The sequence below is a fragment of the Corella eumyota genome, chromosome 6, assembly GCF_963082875.1.
Source record: "Corella eumyota chromosome 6, kaCorEumy4.1, whole genome shotgun sequence".
Lineage (NCBI taxonomy): Eukaryota > Metazoa > Chordata > Ascidiacea > Phlebobranchia > Corellidae > Corella > Corella eumyota.
In genome coordinates, this window is record NC_137495.1 from 3,503,448 (window position 1) to 3,524,446 (window position 20,999).

At 30.0% G+C, this 20,999-nt stretch overlaps 2 protein-coding genes across 2 annotated transcripts; both read right to left on the minus strand.

The window, feature by feature from the left end:
- Nucleotides 1–230: 230 nt before the first annotated feature.
- Nucleotides 231–8,000, minus strand: LOC145755661 (uncharacterized). Its single transcript, XM_082571913.1, has 14 exons — nt 7,879–8,000; nt 7,636–7,767; nt 7,250–7,522; nt 6,917–7,032; nt 6,644–6,734; nt 6,266–6,475; nt 5,932–6,104; nt 5,680–5,841; nt 5,283–5,470; nt 4,983–5,201; nt 4,740–4,910; nt 4,446–4,655; nt 1,296–3,638; nt 231–1,181 (listed from the first exon to the last, which is right to left on the minus strand). Exons 1-14 carry the CDS (start codon nt 7,956–7,958, stop codon nt 945–947), a joined length of 4,605 nt encoding a protein of 1,534 aa, XP_082428039.1. The 5' UTR covers nt 7,959–8,000; the 3' UTR covers nt 231–944.
- A 7,768-nt stretch (nt 8,001–15,768) lies between these two features.
- On the minus strand, nt 15,769–20,476 carry LOC145755035 (actin-related protein 2). Its single transcript, XM_082571234.1, has 11 exons — nt 20,362–20,476; nt 20,104–20,214; nt 19,697–19,845; nt 19,473–19,539; nt 19,299–19,371; nt 18,968–19,104; nt 18,777–18,862; nt 18,635–18,698; nt 18,293–18,438; nt 17,999–18,131; nt 15,769–16,788 (listed from the first exon to the last, which is right to left on the minus strand). The coding sequence occupies exons 1-11, from the start codon at nt 20,407–20,409 to the stop codon at nt 16,618–16,620; spliced, it is 1,185 nt and encodes a 394-aa protein (XP_082427360.1). The 5' UTR covers nt 20,410–20,476; the 3' UTR covers nt 15,769–16,617.
- Nucleotides 20,477–20,999: the final 523 nt, after the last annotated feature.

Sequence of the window (20,999 nt, forward strand, 5' to 3'; positions counted from 1 at the left end):
TGGTTAAAATTGAATAACATTAGGTTAGAAATTTAAAGTTATGATTATATAATATGTTAAAACTTCCAATTAACCAACATAATTTATAACATTAAACACAAGATTTAAAAAGAAATTACACAAACACCAAATAATGTAAGAATTTGAACTTTAAAACTTTGTGTTAAATATATAACTTAATTTAAATTTATAAATAAAGTTATTCATTTTTGGTTAGTTGTACCTAATACAGCACATCAAGTAGTATTCTGCATTAGTTAAAACTCAAATAAAAGCATTTAAATGTGCAAATAAACAAAAATACACAATGCCAATAAAAAGATAAATTACTGAACAATATAATCAGAGTCTGTTTAAATAAAAAACATTTGAAGAAAAAAAGTTGAAGCTATTGAAGCACAGTTTAAAATTAACTAAGTATTCAATTAATTCAATTTAAATTTACTAAGTATTTAAGCTCATTATAACCATAATAATAATGATCTTCAACAGTAAGCACCAGGTAAATTATAGAAATTGCACGAAAGATTTTTCTACATAATTACTTTAACATAAAATCTCTATTTGGGGCAAGAAATGAACCGGTATTTAATAATTCTCCTTTTTTAAAATGGCTTGATAACTAAATATTAAGATTAGCATTTCAGTTCCAATATCCCTGAATGCATTAGAGGTTTCTTATAATAAAAATAAGTTAAATTAGAGTTTTTAAATTAGTTTAAGCCATTGGAGAAAATAGAAAATACTGCAACAAAATAAAAACAAACAGAAAAGGATTGCTTCACAAAAAAAATATTTTTTAACTCCTTAATAATGTATACACCTACACCTTACCATTAAAACAAATAATTTCTTGTTACCAAATTATGAAACTTTTAAATATTACAAAAAATTGTAGGTTATTATAGAAGTGGTACCGTCTCTTTTTTTCTTTTGTCATCAACTTATGCTGTTTCTTCTAATAGTACAGATTTTAAATCTCTTGCATTTGGCTTTTTCTCGATAATCTCTTCATTCACTTTGTCGACCTTTTCGTTGTCTTCCTCTGAAACAACTGAATCAAGTTGTTGCTCTGGTTGAAGTTTCTCTGGTTGTTTTTGTTCCATGTTTTCAACCAATGGTAGATTATGGTTTTTATTTTCTTCTATTGGGTCAGGTTCTTTTTGAAATATTACAGATTCCTGAAAAAGTTAGATTAAATTAATAAATCATGCTTGCAAAAATTTATTTTTAATTTACAGAATTTTAAATATCATTTTAAATTTGCTCTATTTTTTAATTTTAAAGATATTTACCTTCTTTTCAATTGGTTTATCTATTTCTCTTTCTTGTCTTTCTGGATCCAATTCCTTTCTAATAACTTGAACAGGTTGTTCAACAACAGAATCTTCTAGTTTCTTAATTGGTTCTTGTTGTATTGGTTCAGGCTTCTTTTCAGGTTCCAACTGCTTAGGTTGTTGAATATTCTCATTCTGTTGAACTACTACTTTCTGCTCTTTAAAAACAGGCTTTTCTATTTTATTTTCATTATTTTGTGATAAATTATTATTTTCATCTCCAGATTTTTTTGGGTCCTCAGCAATGTTTTGTTTGTCCTCATCATTTATCTTTTCTTCACCCTTTACACCTTCCTTTTCTTGCTGCTCCTCCAGAGCTTGTATTAATTGTTCTTGTTCCTGTAAAAGCTCATGTTGTTTTTTATGCTGTTTTTTTATCTTTACCAACAGATTCTGATTCTTTAAATTGTCTTCTTCTTTATTGAGTTTAATTTCTGCATCTTGATCTTTGTTGTTAATGTTAGGTACTGGAGGTTCTAACATCTTATCTTTAACAATATCTTGTAATTGGGGATTTCCCTGGTCTATTGCATCTTCAGGTTTATTGTCCTTGACTGGGAATTCATTCTCAATTGGTTGATTTTCAATTTCTTTTTCGGGCTGAATAACAGCAACTGGTTCATTGTTTATGACAACATTTTCCTGACCTTCTTTTTTCACATTTTCCTGATCCACTTTTACTTCTGTAAGTATTACTTCTTCATCTTTTACTTCAGCTTTTTCTAGAACAGAATCAACTTTTTCAATTTGATTTTCAGGTTCATTAACATTTTCTTTATTTTCAGCAATGACTTCCTCTTCTTTAGCAACATTTTCCTCTTTAAGATATTTTTGTTCCTCCAAATGTTGCTCTTCCTCTTTGATCTGAGGGGAATCATCTCCTCCCTCCACAGGAATAGGCTCCATTGGATTTGCAGGCTCATGTCGATGTTCATCATCCACAGCTTCTGCTATCGGAGGTTTAGTTGGATCAGGTAGTACAGGATCGTCATCTTTTTCATTATTTTCAACTGGATTTTTATCAACATCCACTTCTACTGGTAGTTCTAAAACATCAAGTTTATCGACAACAACAACAGGTTGTTGCACAGCAATTTTTCTGGTATCAGTTTCAGATGCAATAAACACATTGGAGTATGTACACACAATTAATAACAAACAACCAATTCCAAACACAAATTTTGAAATCGTTGTATCGCCTTTGGGTGAGGCTTTTGAGAATATAATTGCAGGAAAAATAAAGCAAATAAATGAACCCATTGTTGCTCCTGTTAAGCCTAATATAGTCTCAACATTAGGTATAAGAATAGCTATACACATTGTAGACAATACAATACAAAGTGTTATAGCTTTAAAAGTAAATGGATCAATATATGATTTAGATGGTGTGCCATCGACAAGCTGTTGTCTAAAAAATAAAGTGTGGATACTTTGCCTACATGGAAATATCATCAAAGGAAATCCCACTACAACAGAAACGGCAAAACCAAGTTTTATTAACTCTAAAACAACAGAGCTTTTAAAATTTTGAAGAACATTGCCATAAACTTCATCTGTAAACGTTGCGTAGCCGAAAACTGCAACCAAACAATAAACAGTGGTAACAATTTTTAAAGCATTTGTTACAATTTTGTCCATCCTTAATATTGATGGATCTTCCAAGGAATCATAAACTACAAATAACTGGCATTGACAGGCATAAGCCAAACTAAATATGGGCAAGCATTGAAACACTCCAGCCGGTCTGAATAACTCGACTTTATTAATCCAATCAAATTTTAACATGCCATTATTTATTGAATTCAATAGCATTACAAACACAAACAGCATATAGAATACTAAGGAAAAGACACCGATTTTCCCTAAGGCTGCCAGGTTTTTCATAAGACCCAAAGGCAGAGCGATGCATAGCGCACAAAAAACAATTACAAAAGTTCTTAGTTTATGAATTTCTGATTCAACATAACTTGATAAAATTCCAGTTGCCAAGTCTCCTATGACAACATAAAATGCAACACAAGTGCCTAACATAAGGCCAATCATACTTAACTCCACTGCAAATTTACCAGCAGTTCCAACAGTATATAAAGCTAAATATTCGTAAGTTCTTCTTCGCTTTTGTACAGCAGCAGATACCAACATACTGCATGAAACGTAAGTTAACCAAGCTGCTCCTAAAAGTAAACTGAGTCCCAACACAAGTCCGCATTTTTTCATGCAAAATGGCATAGCTAGAACACTAACTCCAATAATGCTGTTTACTAAATTAGCGACGTAGGGGATATTTGAATCACCCGTCATATTGAAATATTAATTTTTAATATTACAGTACAAATTTATTCACATCCGTCCAAATTTAAATACTGCCAAATCAAAAATACCTTTGATTTAATAATTTAATATCTTTAAGATTTAGGTCAAATTAACTTAATTAACCAGTAATCACGAAGGTTAATAGTCCAATATTTCCAGCAACGTGTCTTCATAACAAAAACAAATTTATCAACACACGAAGCAGAGTTGTCAGATATTTTTTTAGTTTTCCAACGAAAAATTTGTCCTTTCTTTAAAGCATCACCAATTCCACACAACTTACCTTAAATTTAACTCAGGTTATTGCAAAATTTGCACATAATAACGTTAATTTTTATCATGGGACATAATACTATATTATTTATTTAAAATTGCATATACAAATTTAACAAGCTATATAATAGAGTGACATGTTCTGTTACAAGTTAAAATAGTGTAATATTCTTGTTAGAAAAAGTTAAAATAATAACATAGATAAATATTATTAAGGCACACTTTAAATAGAAGCATAATTAAAAATACTACATGTATAATGCATCATTGTAAAGGTAGATAATAAAATAAAAATAAATGGCTTAAAATCAATAAAATAACAATTATTTATGTAATATAAATACTAGTTTAAAAGCGCACATATGTCATGTTGTACCGATAAAATACCACTGATAAAATACCTAAAAAAAAACCAAGTACACAAGTCAAAAATGTTTTCATATAACAAGGAAAAAAATGCAAAAAAAGACAGATAATATATAAATCTTTCATTATTAAATACAATTAATTCTCAAAATCAACCTTATTAGTTAAAGTTGAATACCCAACATTTGATCGCATTGTTTTGCTATTCAACAAATCACTTATCCCACCCTTAATGTCCCTAGGTGTTGGCAAACCAACATTATTACGAGTTAAATCAGAGAAATTAGTTGGTTGTTCATCTGGGCTTAACTTTATTGGGGGTTTGTACACCCACCATGCTGATCCAAAAAATATAACAACAAAAACCTAAACATAATAACATTTAACAACAAGTAAAAGTTTAATAAGTAAGATTAATTTGTAAAATGTACAAAATTTAGTAAGATTTACCTTAATTACTAGTATAAATGCAGCCATATGTGTCGCTAGATTAGTGTTGTTATATAATTCACATGATCCCTGTTTACCACACTCTGTACTCCAAACTACACAAGCCAGATCTAGGACCCGACCAAACACTATTGGTCCTGGGATGCTGCCAAATAAACGCAACACAACAAACTAGAAAACAAACAAAAATTATTTAAAATGTTTTGTAAAAAAAGTATAAAAAAAAATAACAATAAAGCCTACTTTAACTCCAATCGCAAAAGATCTTTGTTGAAATGGAACTACTCTTAAAATAGCTTGAATAGCTGGAGTGCCAGTTAGAAAAGTTGCAAGGATTGAGAAGAAGAAGACACCAAGAAAAAGAGGGAGTCCTCCACAAGATTGGTCCAAACATTTTCCACTCTTTGCTTCCCCCCTTTCAGAAGGAGTTGATTTAAAGATGCAAGAACAATCTGAATATTTCTAAAAAAAAAGCAAAAATAAACCCTTTAATTTTTAATTGCTTACATAATAAAAATAAACAATTAACAATAACTTTCATGCCTGATCATCCTTTTGTTGACAGCCAGCAAAACAAGGTGAATAATAAGTGACATTGTCTTCTCCACACACTGGGTCATATAAATCAGGGTTACATTGGCAAGCTAAGTTACAGGCTGAATTGTGATCAAATGCTGATAACTCTGAACCATACACAGCATCATTGTAGTTGGTTGTAGCACCCGCGAATACTTAAAAATGTAAAAAAATGTTAATAGGCATGGTCAATTCCTGAAGGATTTAAAAACATTAAAATTTAAGTTATGCACAATTAAAATACTAAAAGTACCTTTAACGTAATATCTAAACATAAAATCTAGAATTAATATAAATAATCGATTAACTTAACATGTTAACCTTGTGTACTCAATATGTAATTAAAAAATACATGTTAACTTACATGTGTCTGGGCAGGTTTTAAAAAACACGAATGTGGTAAGAACAGCAACTGTTGCACACGCTACACAAAACTTTAAAATTCCAGGCACTTCGAGTTTAAATTTAGTGACTATTACACCACCCAAGAGTTGTCCAGTGGCACCGGCAAGAATTGCTAATATACCTAAAACATTTAAATATCATTTTTAATGAGATCTTACAGCACATTGATAAGACTGTTAAAAAGCAACCTTAATTCTATTTTTTAAATTACCAAAATATGTAGCTGCTTGGGATGGTGTTAAACTGAACATTGACTGCAAATATTTTGGCCCAAAAGTTGTAATTCCAACAACTAAACCTGAGTCTAAACTTCCTGCCAAAGTAATGAAAAAGAACGTTGGATTTCGAAACAGAATTAAAACACTTCTGAAGACATGATAGGGCCTGTTAAAAAATAAAAACAATAAATTTCTTAAGTAAACTTATACCGAATTTAACTTAAAAATAAATAAAAGTTTGTAGAAAAGAATATATGAGATTATATTAGGCACCAATTTATATTTATAAACAATAAAGTACATGAGGCAGTTTTTTAAATATTTTACCTCAAACTAAAGGTCTCGTTGGCATCTCGCAGTGCAGCTTTATCCTGATGCATTTCGACTTCCCTGTTTAATCTTACATGTGAAGTATTAGGAAGTTGTTTGGGTAGTAGTAGGATGGGGATTGATAGAACTAAAATAATTACTCCAACGATAAGAAATCCCAACCACCATGCTCCTATCCACAAGGTGCTGCTGTCATCTATGTCAATTCTATAAAAAAAATATATATATTTTAAGCTCAGAAAATTTTTTTACATAAAGTTAGTCAATTTATTGTTTTAATTTTAAATGCTATAAAATTCGCCACAAAAGCACATTAAGAACAGCTTTGAAATTTAAACTTGGTTAATAAAAATTAAAATACAAATTAATTCTTACTCTTCATGAATGTTTGTGTAATATGTTAAAAACTTTCCCCCAAGCATAAAACCAAAAGCTGGCCCCACAACACCACTGGCATAATATATGCCTGTAAAAAATGTAATGCAAATATGTTAATAGTTATTAATATTTGGCATGTTGTAGCCTTAGGGCTTGTAACATGGTAAAAATGCAAGTGAATAACACTAAAGCAAAAACATTAGACTGTACTGAAAGTTTCAAATTCATTTTTAAAGTAATTTTTTTGCAAAATAACAAGTAAATTTTTACCATGATACAAAGATGAGTCAACTTGAGCCACATTTTCATCTAAATAAGTGACACCAAGAGTAAATAAAGTGGTTCCTCCAATTCCATTTAACAACATGGCAACCACAAATAACCCCCTTTAAAAATCAAAATTGTTGTTATTGTCATGTAATGTGTAATGGTGTAAATAGAACAGGAAATTATTAAATTTTTGCATCATTTAGAATAAAAAACAAAAATTCTCTTAAAATTTGTTTAAAAAAAAGTAAGTTTTAAGTGCATAATATTCATGCCAGCAATTATCTGAAGATAAGATTAAACACTAATATTATTAAAACTAATAACAAAACTTACATGTAATGTCGAAGACTTGACGCCGTGCACTCTCCATGTACAATAGTTGCATTACAAACATTATGTTCCTCAACCCCATATTTGTATGTGGGTGCTAAATAGTGGGGTAAGGTAAAGATGATTGATCCAACCCCTAATAAAAATACACCCCAGCCGATCCAAGCTGGTTTGTGACCTCTGCCACCAAGGTAAGTAATAAATAAAACTGAAAGACATGATGATATGTCATAGCTGCTCGCAATAAGACCACTCTCAGTACTATGAAGATGAAACCTAAAAAAAAAACGTTTTTTAGCATGATATTTTACCATAAATACAGATGGTCAAATGTAGTCTAGTAGTGTTATAACTTTAAGCATTCTTTGTGAACTGAACAAAAAGCCTACCTCTTTTCAATTGTAGTAACTATTACGCTATATAACCCACTAATAACAAATCCTTGGGCAATGCTTATAAAACAAAGAAAAGTAAGTGCAAATTTCGGGGTGGCAAAATACTGAAGAAATGGAACTACAAATCTGTAAAAATAAAAGTTAATAATATATTAGCCAAGGAGGAATATTTTAAGATAGCTTTTTAATTTTGCGAAACAGATTTTGTAAAATAAGAAAATACGTAATACTTTTTACCTTTTATTACTTGAAATTTGACAACCACAAGTTTCATTATCTATTTCGTTGTTGCAGCTTTGTGAACGACGCCTTGGCATTATATTAACAACAAAATTTTATTCCTTAATCCGTTAAAAACCTATTTTTTGAATTAAAACATGCAGACTACTTTAAACTGCCAATTTGTAAACAAACACATCACGTGACCAGTAAACCTATGCCTTTTTTCGTTTGCTCTCACTAACTCCAAACCCTTCTTTCTTTCATTTTCCCTCTCTTTTAAAGTTTGCCCGTAAATCCCAAAATCCCAATCTTTGGCTACGTAAAATAAGCCTTTATAACTCCGCATTTAAAAGCCTAAATTAACCTAATTAAGGCAATACTTGCCTAAAACTTTAACATGCATTCCAAACAACGTGTTATTTGCTTTTCAACTCTACTTGGAAATTAATTGAAGTCAGTTGTTAAATTTTTCTTTACGATGAACGTTCTTTTTTGTTTTCTTATTTTGTAAGTGAACAATTTAATTTTGTATATTAACATTTTAAAACTTGACACTGTCGTTTAACTTAGCTTTAAAAGTTTTAAAAATATTAATAATGTATAAATACTCAGGTTTTCTACTTTTAATTTCGGAGTTTCAGATGATAAAACAAGTTCGGAAGCATGCCTGATAACAAGTAAAGTTGATGTCGTTATTTCTGTACAAACCTATCAGAAGCTCAATAGTAATGACGTAACTAACATTAATAACTACGTCACCAGTGCTTTGGGCAACTTTGCTATTGCACCAAATCATACAAGGGTATGTAAACCTTTAAAAAATATATTTTCTTAACTTTGCATTTGCATCATTTTTAGAGTTTTAAATCTTTAATGAAATCTTGTCCTAGGTTGCTATGATCCAGTTTAATCCAAATCCCGACATTCTATTCACGTTTGCAAACTACACAAACTATCTTGACCTATTTAATGCTCTATCAGAGGTTGCAATCGATTCACAAAACGACACCAACACCGAAGAATCGCTCTTGTACGTTTTGCAGAAGTTTTGGAAAGACGCATACAGTGGCAATGAAGCAAGAAAGAGAATCGCGTTTAAAGATATTAGAGGTTGGTTTAGCTTTGATACCTGGAGTTGGGGCTGGGATTGGAGCTGGTTAGCATTTAGTTGGTGGAAAAAAAAAGTACCAGGAAGATCGAAAATATCAAAAAGATCCAACGGTGATAATAACGTGACAAGGGTAAGTTAGGTTAAAATATCTTCGTCACTTATATATTTAATACTTACAACCAACCATAAGTAATCAGTGTTTAAATTTATTAACAAGAAAAACCTTCGAATTTTAGATTATGATTGTTTTTACTGACCAAGAAATCCAGAAATCGAATCCGTTGTTCAAAGAATTTAGTTCTTTGCTGGATGTGATAAATGTAAATGTTTACTTTCTTTGCGTTGGAGAAAAATGTTCAACATCAAATGCAACATTTACCGACGTTTCTATTTCGATGCTTCGCAACCCGTTTATTGGTATATAAAATATTATTTTTTTGGTTTATATATAAATAATATAATCCTTTTACAACAAAATAATAAAATAATTGTGATTCACTTTCTAGAAACTTCGACAAAGCTGGGAGACGTTTTTATTAATAAATTCGGCTGTGATCCATGTTATCCTGATCCTTGTAACCAAGGAACCTGCACCAGTAATTCAGCAGATCAAACGTTTTATTGTGATTGTAATGACATGTACTCGGGACAGCTTTGCAATGGTAAGACTAGAGTAACACTTTAGTCGAGTTCTTTACTAAAATTTATAAATATCTCTAGATGCTCTGTTCGATTCGTATTGTGATGCCAATGCAGGAATTTGTCAAAACGGCGGATTGTGTTTAGATGGCCCGTTTTATTCTTACAAATGTAACTGCACTGAATTCTGCAATGGATTTCATTGTGCAACCTGTGGTATGTTACTCTAGATCTAGGCTGTTAAACATGTTTAGTTAGTTTAATAAATTATTATGCATTGATTTTAGAGAACCCCCCAGCTTCCTCTGACTCGCCATGCGATTCAAATCCTTGCCCAAATAATTGCCAATGCTTTCCTACGTTCCAGCACGTCAGTGGTTATATCTGTCAACCAACAAATAGTTCAGTCACCGGCACGTCATGCGTTACAATACGTGAGTATTAGTTTAACCCTTGTGTGTGAATTTCGTTAACACTGCATACAATACGTTACGTTAGGTGAACCAGAAGTAATTTGCAAGGAAGATGTGATAACAATAACAATTTTCAGCGAATTTGTGCAAGATTTTGACCAGGGTTACAATAACACTTACCTCTATCTTTCGCCAATGTCTAACGATGCTGTATCAGACGAATGCAGAGGTAACTACGTTTAGTCAACAAGTGATTTTCGCAATATAATCTATAACAGACCAATGTGCCTTTGCTTTGTTTATAACAGACTAATGTGCATTTGCTTTGTTTAGTTCAAACCCAAAATTCTGAAGGCGATTATTTGATATCTATTCCATTTCCGTTCCACAAATGTTCGACAACTAACTTTACTCTGGACGGTGAATCTTACATGTATGCCAATAAAGTTTGGTTCAATCGGGATATAGTTAACAGTTTGTTTGATATGCCAACCCCCGCTGTGCAATTTGAATGCAGCTATCATAAGGACTTTCACTTGACAGCATATCTAGAAGAAACGTAAGCTTTTTAAATTTAATTTTGTTTATCTTTAAGTCAATGTCCATAAAACTATTTAAAGGTGCCTGAATTTTTAAACTCTGTTTGATTTTCTCAGACTTGACAGCGACAGGATTATTAAAACGATTGAGAGAGGATCCTTTTCAACTTCAGTGCAACTATGTAAAGTGAAGCCAAACTGTAACGACGCTTGTCCGGACGATGACGTCATAACCAACAACGCGACTTACACAATAGGAGAAATGATCCACCTTCAAACTAACGTTGAACAACCTATGCAGGTACACCACTTATTAACTTATACCCCATAGATAGATTTAAAAGCACACGACTTTTCCCATACCTATAGCCAGCCTACTATAACTGTTTTTTTAGAACTTTGAAGTTGTTATTGCTGATGCCTTTATATCTTGCTACCTTCAAAACATAAGTCAACTGCCACTAACCAAAGATGGTTGTCGAAGTGTTAACATTCCGAGTACTATCCCAAACAATAAAGATCCCAATCAAGCTTGCATTTCGTTCCAAACTCCACGCCTCACTAAATGTTCAGTCTTCTACGTTCATCTAAAGTTGAAGATGAAAATGAAATCAAGTTTGATGGTAAGTCACGACTGTTTTAACAAAAACAGTGCTTTAGGGTTCATCTAATAAGATTTGGGATTTACAAAACTATTTCTAAACAATTTACGTTGTGAACTGACAAAATCAATCAAATTTTGCTAATGTTTAAATAAGAGTGGATAACTATTACTTGTTTTAACTGTGTAGGAGTGTAGTGATGGACAGGGCTACGTTAATACTCGACGCAAAAAGAGATATTTCCCTTTTAAAACTGAGCCAAGTTACACTGAAGAAATTGACATTGGACCAATCGTCGTAAAAGCGCCCACTAGCAACCGGAAAATTACCGGAAGATTCCCAAACTTTTACAATAAAGAAATTCTACCAAAATTTAGTAAGTTATGTAACAGCTTAAGAACAAACCGGAGTACGTCTTTGCAAATTTATAAATATTGATTTAATTTATTAGGTGGAAAAGGAGGATTTATTGCCCCATTGCTGGCTGCTATTTTGCTTGTAACCATCACATGTTACATATCGTTTCTCTTCTTGAAAAATTGTCAACATTCCCAATAAGTTTCCAATGCTGTGTATGTTTAAAATTTATGCTAATAAATTAAACAGTTTAAAAGAACAATATTTGCAGAACAGCTACAATAAAATCTTTAAAGCGTAGTGCAAACTAAGAAAACCTTTGTTAATTTTAATTCAGAAGTATTTGTTTAATTAATAAATAATACCTGCCAATTCTCGCAAATCATTAACTAAATATAATATTTACCTGTTAAAGTACAACGGTTATTCTTTATACAAATCGTTTTAATATATCAAAGCAATATAAGCCTATAGATAAAAGTTAAGTTGGGATGTCTAATAGTAAGGAAATAAGTTGCAAAATCGACAACTATGCAGAACAATTTTTAGAGACACTAAATAGGTAGGCGATTTATTTATTTATCATTTTACTTATGCTATTTTACCCTTTTGTTATTAAGCTACAGAAAATCAAAGCCTTTTCTATGCAACGTTGTTATAATAGTTGGAAGGGAACGTTTCTATTCCGACAAAAACGTACTATCAGCTGGCAGCAAATATTTCAAACGGCTTTTTGAACGAGACGTAAGTTGTGTTACTCCATTAACGTTTGTTATGTATTATTATTATTGATTTTGTGTTCAGCCAAATATAACAGAGACAAACTTGCACAATTATAAACTGGAACAGTTCAATAAAGTTCTTAACTTCATCTATACCGGCGAAATATCAATATCATTCGCAACAGTGAAAAATCTACTCCAGTTATCTTTATACCTGGAAATCGAAGGTAACTTATTAAATATATCAATAACCTTATTATACATTTTACACACATTTGGTAGATGTTATGAACAAGTTAATGGTAGTATATAATTTTTTTGCTGAAACAATAATTTAGGTTCGATAATGTAACGAATCCGCCATCTTATTGTTTACGCTAAGTGTTATCAGACCCTTGTCACGTGTTTACACCTCAAGTCACGTGTTTACACCTCCTCCCTATCACGTGGGCTGTACCACGTGACTTGTTACTTAAAATGTATTGAAATGTTATGTAAAAGGGATTCGTGATGCGAGTGGACGGTTGTGTGTTAATATTCCGCAATAAAGTACTATATAATAGTAATACGGATTTTATACTAAAGACTACAGGCAAATTTTCGTTACAATAACCTAAATCTATATTTCAAGCTGCTATGGTAGACGTTTTTTATGCTGGTATGTACTTTTTATGCTGAAACGATTTTTTAGGTTCGATTTTTATTGAGGTATATACCCATTTAAAATTTAGTCTTATATTTATTTGCAGGTTTATCGAATTTAATTAAGAAATTTATTTTTGATAACACAAACTTCACCAACTGCTTGTACGCCAGAAAGCTGGGAACCGTTTTTGAGAATAAAATATTAATAACAAAAGCTGACCAAATCTTTCTCGAAAACTTCGAAAAAATTGTTAAACTCGATGCGTTTCTGATAACAAAACTTGAACAACTAACAAAACTAATATGTTCTGATGATTTAAAAGTAAGATCATAAAGCAAGAAAATATGAAACACGAAAATTTTTCAAATATAAAAACTGACATTTAATTTCATTTTAGGTGAACTGTGAAAAAAATGTATACGAAGCTATTATTAGTTGGGTTAAATATAACGGAAACCGAAATCATGCAATTGAAGTATTATTTCCACTTATCAGACTTAAGTATATTAAGCCAAGATACATCACTGGAACTATATTAAAGGAGGTAATTCGTGTTTACTATAGTAACTCACCTTTATTGCGTAGAATTGCCCATTTTATATTTCATTTGGTTACCAAGTAAAATTAAATTTATTTGGTAATATAATTATCGTATTTTTGGACTTACTCATTTAAAATAGCCTAGGTAATTTAGCTCTATAAAATCGAAGTGTAAAATATTCAAGTATACATGTTTTTAATAGAACTTGATTAGAAACAGTAAAAAATGTACAGACTTAGTTCATGATGCTCTTGAACATCACTCCTTCCCAGAACGACCATGGATCTCACAGCCAAGAAGAAATCAAGGTTTTGTTTAAAATATACAAAGATTTTATATCAGTAATGTGTTAATAGTAGTTTCTGTTATAATACAGTTTTTTTTAGGACAATTAACCTTGTTGACTTCGGCTCAAGAAAGCGGAAAAGGTTTTAGTTTGTTTAATGTGAATACGGAGAAAAAAATTAATTACATGAATATCGAAACTGAAGAAAGGGGTACCATTTTGGTAAGTATAATTAGTTGTTTGAAACCTATAAATTAAGTGGAAATGGCTTAAGTAAGAAAAACAACTTAGTCCATAGAACTATCCAGTAACTTAAAACGTTAATTGCATCTAAAAACATAAAATTTTAAATAGCTGCCTACATCTGGCCAAGTAGATATGATACAAAAAAGCTGTGTTGTATTCTACAAAGAAGCTTTATTAGTATGTGGGTATAAAGGATTATTAGTTGTCAAATTTGATGGAAAAGAATGGACTGATCTTTCACAGTTGCCAAGTTTTAGATGCAATCCTTCTGCTTTCATTCACAATGGTAATGATACCGATAAAATTATCTAGAAATTAAAAACATTTATGTTTTAATCTCTTTAGAATTTTGTTAAGACTTTAATGCGAATTGAGCTTATATATTTATAATAATATCTTCGGCTTCTTAGATATATTGTATTTGGTTGGTGGTATTGATAGAACTGGCAGCTCACCCAACAAGACAATAGATGTAATGAATCCAACTAATTTCACCTGGAAAACATACGGAAATATAGAAAGCATGAGTGTTAACACAAAATGTGTCTGCATTGAAGGTAAATCATTGTTTTTTTTTTATTGATAATTAGGATATACAATGCTTTTAAGGATTATTTTTAGATACCATATATTGCCTTGGATGTAACAATGTTCAAAATACTACAACTAGGTCAAGGAATGGATTAAGGATTGGCTCTGCTGTCTGCACAAGTAAATTATAGATTAAAAGAAAACTTTTTTAAAAACTAATAAATTTTACAAACTTTTACTTAATATAACTTCTAAATTCCAGGCGCCAAGTTAGTTACCAAATACAGTTTAACATCAAAATCAGAAACGAAATCAGAACCAATGAATACAGCAAGAAGAACTATGATTACAGCGGTTTTAAATCAAAATATATTTGTGTTTGGTGGGTTTTTAAATTAACCTTGTATATTTATAGCCTTGGTAATGAGCGTCTAGTTTAGATTGAATTTACTTTTAGGTGGTTTAAACATTAACTTACCTACCATGTTTTAAGTTTATCATTATTAAAATAACAAACTTGGTTATTTTATGTTAACCCTTTTAAGTTTATATTTTTGAACAGGAACAGACATAATCCTTAACCCCCATCCACATAGTAGTACAAACCGTGGTGAATTTATGGACACAAATACTGGAGTTTGGACAAATATTACAACACATTTTCCGTTTCAAGGGGTACCTTTATCAGCTTTTGGTTACCAGAATCTTCTGTATATGATTTCGAGGTAACTTCTCTATTTGACTTGATTAACTAAATAATGTGTTTAATTATTATCTTTTTTATGTTTAGAAATAAAGTATATACATATAATCAAGTTACTAAAGAATGGAAAACTGTATCTTACATTGATAAGGATTCACAAACTAATCAGGATTTGGTTTTATACAAATTCGTTGTAGGAGATTTTGCAGCCTTGGTGGAAAACTAGAAATGTTTTAACAAGTTTGATTATAATTTTTACTATACGTGCAATTTTGACTTTCATATTAAAAATGGTCCCTTACCTTTTTAATGGAATTGTACCTGTTTATCATTAATTAATTTAATCTGCTATTTCAACCACGAACTTATTTAACTGAAAGGCAAACTAGGTGTTTCTCAATGCTTCGTTGTGACCTAAACATCAACAAAAAAAGAGTTCAAATGTTGTCAAAAATGACAAATACAGAACAATGAAAATGAACTTACCTTTTTAAAATGTATTCACTTTTTAAATGTAGTTAATTCTGCCCAAGTAAATCTTAAAAAGTAACATTTAAAGCATATAATATTAGGTTCAGTTTATTATAGTAATGCATATAAATGTCAGGGCCAACAATAAACTGTTTCTTGGTAACATTTTTCACTAAAACAAATTCGTATAATGGTATCTCAAGAGTCAAATTAACACACAATTAAATAGGAGCAATGACTTTTCGTATATACAGACAAAAAATAAGATTAAGAGTAATAACAAAAGGGTAAATATAGTGCATGTTTCTTCACAACATTACATTCTATAAGTGGACTTTAAATGGAACTACAATAACATGTTCTCATATATATATTTGGTCTTTTAATTTTTTGGGCATACATGATACAGTTTAGATTACATAAAACCCAATTACTCTTAATTTGTATGATCATATGGTAGCATGTTATTCATACTTAAAATAATTGTGACCCCTTTATATAGACACTATACTATATACAGTGTACGCTAGAATTAGGAATCATAAAATTAATAGAAATAACAACAAGTCTATCCGAATAAAATGCGACTAAATGAAAAGAAATATAGATAGCAATATGTACAGCAGTTGCAGACTAGAATCTGCAAAACAAAATTATTTTTTTTTAAATATTTTTGGTCAAAGCAGCGTGGGAAATTTAAGCCCTGAATTTACTGCATAATTTATTAAAATTTGGATAGTGGTCAATACTTTTTATAACTTTAAAACATTGATAGTAAATCTGCACCATTTTTCCAGCGGATGTGCAATGAAAATTTCACAAGATTTGATGTTTTAAAATGTTTGAATGGCTCAATTAAAAAAAAACAGTTTCATGGAAAAAATTACTAATGTAGTCATACATTAATCTCTTAATATATTTTAACACACAACTTCGTCTTAAGTTTTTTAATCGCACTTTACTCCTAATTTTTCGAGAACGCGTAATCCCTTTTCTTGATACTCCTGCTTGGTCATCCAGAAGTTTTCCTTGTTTTTCATGATGTCTGCTAGGACAGCGCCACCAAGGAAGACCATGTGTTTTCTACGAGGGGGATCCTCAATTCGAATCTTAAATTTCTGTTTTTAAGAAAAGGATTTTTAATTTTTTGGATTACAAAAATATTTTGCATCATGTGATTTCCTTTTGTAAAAAAATGATATATTTAAGTAAGGAATTAAAATATTGTATGCAAGTCAAAAAAATGTTAAAACTTCTGAATAGTGAAAGATTAGGTTTTTAATTAATGATTACAAAACAGGCAATTAGTTCCATGCAAGTTGAACATGCTTAAACAACTTTATAGGCCTATTAATATTACAAAAACTACTCTTAAAAAAGTAGGGGGTTTATATATGTTATTACGTTAATTAACTTTTAGTAATACATGCTTTTAATACTTTTCGAAACATGTGAATGATTATAGCCTACTTCACTAAACCTTTAAAACAGTAAGACATAATAAACATTGTAGCCCGTTTACTAAAAAAAAAATCATAACATAGCTTTACCAATACCTATCAATTGTAGCACAACAAACTTGGTATAGTAATGTTATTTTTACTTCTAAAAATGACTATGTAAAATCTATTTTACAAATGTTGCAAAAGCACAAAACAATTTAGTTTAGCAAAAAAATCACAAAATCTTTAAATCTTACCATATTCTGTCCGAATCATATTTTGTTGCCGTTTCAATGAATTATAGTCGAACCAAAAGAAATAAAATTGAAAATTAATCTTTAAATTTAGAGAGACATGCAAATTTGCAGTTAAAATAATAATGATAAATAAACATAAAATTGTAATATAATTAGGTTTTTTTAGTAGAACTTAATATTTGGTTAGTATACATGTAAATAATTAGGGTTAAATGTAATGCAGTAATAACATAATTACGAGTAGTTTACCACCTTTCATGCAAATTAAATGCAGTTAATTTATTGTTAATTAATATGTTAATATTTAAGGTGAAAAAGTAAATTTATATTTAATTCTCTGCAATTTATGAAATAAACATTTTTGGTCCCTCTTTCATTCTTTAAATAGGATGGTAATGTATTGAATTTATAAAATAAAATAACTTTGTCCAAAAAAAATGTTTAGGCAAATTAAAAAATTCTTTGTTCCAATTGAAAATTAATTTAATAAAAGCCAAGCAAATATGAAAAAAAACGAATTTAAATTACCCAAATTAATTAGGACCTTATTTATTTACAAACTAGTGTGATTAGAACCCCATTATTTTACATACAACCTTCCATTTAAAAAAACTAAAATTCCAACTTACAGAAAACTTTGTGTGATCTCCTTTGAGAACTCTCTCCAAATAAAGTTGTTTAATTTCACGTTCCATCCTGGAAGGTAGACCTGGGAACATGGTGCTTCCCCCAGACAAGACTATGTGCTTGTAAAAGTCACTCCTATTGTAAAAAAAAATATTGACAAATTTTTTACGGTTTGGAGAATACTTATAAATATCCATTAAAAAACAAATTTAGCTGCAGAAGTATGTGTTTTGTCTCAACTAAACAACTAATCTTGATTTTTTAGCTAATATTATTTTTTCCCATTGAAAACGAACCTGATATCAATATCTGCAGCCTGTATGGTGTTAAACAATAACTCAGCAATACCGCAAGATTCCACATTAATAAGATGGGGTTGGAATAATGCTTCAGGAGCTTCAAATCTCTCACCTGCAACCTTGATAACTCTGCCATCGGGGAGCTAGAAATAAAGAGTGAGGTAAACTTAAAAGCATATTTTACATATTTAAAAGTATAACATAAAAAAAAAATAAACCAGTAAAAAAATTGAAACTAATATTAAAGAAAAAACAATTTCATAAAACCTAACGTAAATGAGTATAAGTAATTACTTCATCTCCCTAATTTAGTAGTAATAATAAAGTTTTATTGTTTACCTTGTAAGATTCAACTAGGTAAGTTGTTTCTGTTGAGAGTTTTTGTTCTTGTTCAGTGTCATAACTAAACAAAATAGGATTAAGTAAAGTAAAAAAAAGCAAACGCAAACTAATTGAGAATAATTTTTTTATTAACACTTACGCAATGTAACAGAGTTTTTCTTTCATCATTCTAACAGTTTCAAAGTCAGCAGATTGGTTGAAAACATACCCACGTAGTAACATCAACTAAAAAATAATCCTCATTTAGAAACAAAGCAATAACACAACGTCAGTCTCAATTTTTTTTACAGTCTCATTAGTTTTAATTTTACACAATTATATAAAACTTACTTTGATTAAATATCTTGTAATGTCACGACCAGCTACGTCCAACCTTCTAGTTAAATGAGGAAGTGAAAATCCTTCATACACTGGACAAATATGGGAGACACCATCTCCAATGTCAACCACTATACCAGTTAATAAACCTGAGTAGAAGCAATAAGAATATTTTTACAAGAGAAGTAATTGTATAGAATAATGAAATTGATGTATTTAAATACATCAAGACTGAATAGTTTTGTACAGAACACAACACAATAAGATATGACATTAAAAATATATTCTAGTTCAGATATATAAAGCAAATTTGTTTACATTTGTGCAAAAAAATATTATTTACCTTGTGCATAAAGAGTCAAAACAGCTTGCACAGCAATGTAGCATCCATCAAATTGATATTTCTCAAACATTCTCTAAAAAAAAACAAGCAAATTACATATCAGAAATATTATTACACATTTAAATTAATTTTTACCAATAAAAATTACAGCATAGTCATAACTTTGCGGCATACCTCTATAATTTTTTCTCTATTTTTAGTTGGGTTCATGGGAGGTTCTGTCAACAAAACTTTTGAATTTCTAAATGAATAAAAATTCAGTTATATACATATATATATATGTATTTCAATACAGCAATGTGCATTTAAACATTTTGTAACATAAATATATAAAGGCTAAAGCCCATAAAAAAATACAAAATGATTTTTAATGATAAAATTTAAAATAAAAAACTTACGGGCAACTGATGTTAAGTTTTTCCTCCCCGAAAGTATAATCCCACAAATGTTCCATATCTTCCCAGTTTCGAACAATTCCATTTTCGATGGGATAATTTACTTCAAGGTGAGATCGTAATTTGCTTGCATCATCTCCAATCATTAAATCCTAGATACAAAAATTTTGATATTTTTTAAATTTAAAAGTGGTATTAAATATAAACACTTGATACTTCATGGCAAATTGAAATCACATATCAAACAATAAAACAAAATGAAATAGCCTATAGGCTACTGGTAATTTTAAAACATAAATACATTAAATTCTGTAAAAAAGAGCTAGAACTTAATATTGAATAATGTAATTTATACACAAACACTTAACAAAAACAACCACACAAACAAAAATAATTGTTTAATATTTTACCTTAATTTCAATTTCTCCGGCTTTAGTTGTTGAACGTAGGATCGGTCTTCCAACTAATGCAGGGAAAATATGAGCTGGAAAGTTGGAGCCAGCAAAACCACATTTTACAAACTAAAAAAATCATCATTTTTTAAATGAAAAAATAGTTTTGAATTTGGTAAAGTAGGCATATAATAAATTTGATAATTTAGGCCTCTAATACGGAAAAATTTATACTAACACCATTTGGTAACACAAATTTATATATAATAAACTTACCCCCGTTCCATTATCACAAACAACAACCTTTCTGCCTTGGTCATCCATTCAATTTGTGTTAATAAAACAAATAATTAACCACAACGTTTCTATTAGCCTAAAATTTATTCCTAATTTTACAAAGTTTTATGTTAAATTAAATAAAAATACAAGTATATGTCTTTACAAATTTATAACAAAACAGAAACATTGCAATTATCCAATTAAAATACACAAAGTTTAGAAATAACAACTTTTTAAAAAATCACTGGCATTTCTTAATTTCTACTTTTCTATTGTAAAATTTCAAAAAATTAGCAAACCTACGTAGTACTTATATCATATATTTATTGCTGGTTAGCAAGCTGGTTATAATATATGTGTATTTTAACAAATATAAATTAAAACAAGCCCAATAGCATTTTGCCCAGCCCAAAATAACATTTAACGAAAATCTAGAATATGACGAATATGGATAACCTTTAACCCAGGATACAAACCGGTTCCTTGATCAGAAGATGGCGCAGCACAAAATTTATCCTCGCACAATTATAACAAAAACTTAAAAATAACATTTATTTCAACACACAATTAAAAACAAACTACTACAATTGCTAAAAATTACTAAAACTATCAATTTTTTTATTAAAATAGGAAAT

Bases quoted from the DNA above. Each gene is read 5' to 3' on its own strand.
- LOC145755661 (XM_082571913.1), bottom strand. From the start codon at position 7,958: ATGCCAAGGCGTCGTTCACAAAGCTGCAACAACGAAATAGATAATGAA. The intron at 7,768-7,878 runs GTAAAAAGTATT...TTATTTTTACAG, and splicing joins CAAATTTCAAGTAATAAAAG to ATTTGTAGTTCCATTTCTTC. The intron at 3,639-4,445 runs GTTGATTTTGAG...TAATATTTCAAT, and splicing joins ATTCAACTTTAACTAATAAG to ATGACGGGTGATTCAAATAT.
- LOC145755035 (XM_082571234.1), bottom strand. From the start codon at position 20,409: ATGGATGACCAAGGCAGAAAGGTTGTTGTTTGTGATAATGGAACGGGG. The intron at 18,863-18,967 runs GTAAGTTTTATA...ATTATTTTTTAG, and splicing joins TTACAAGATATTTAATCAAA to TTGATGTTACTACGTGGGTA. The intron at 18,132-18,292 runs GTTCGTTTTCAA...TTTTTACAATAG, and splicing joins GCTGCAGATATTGATATCAG to GAGTGACTTTTACAAGCACA.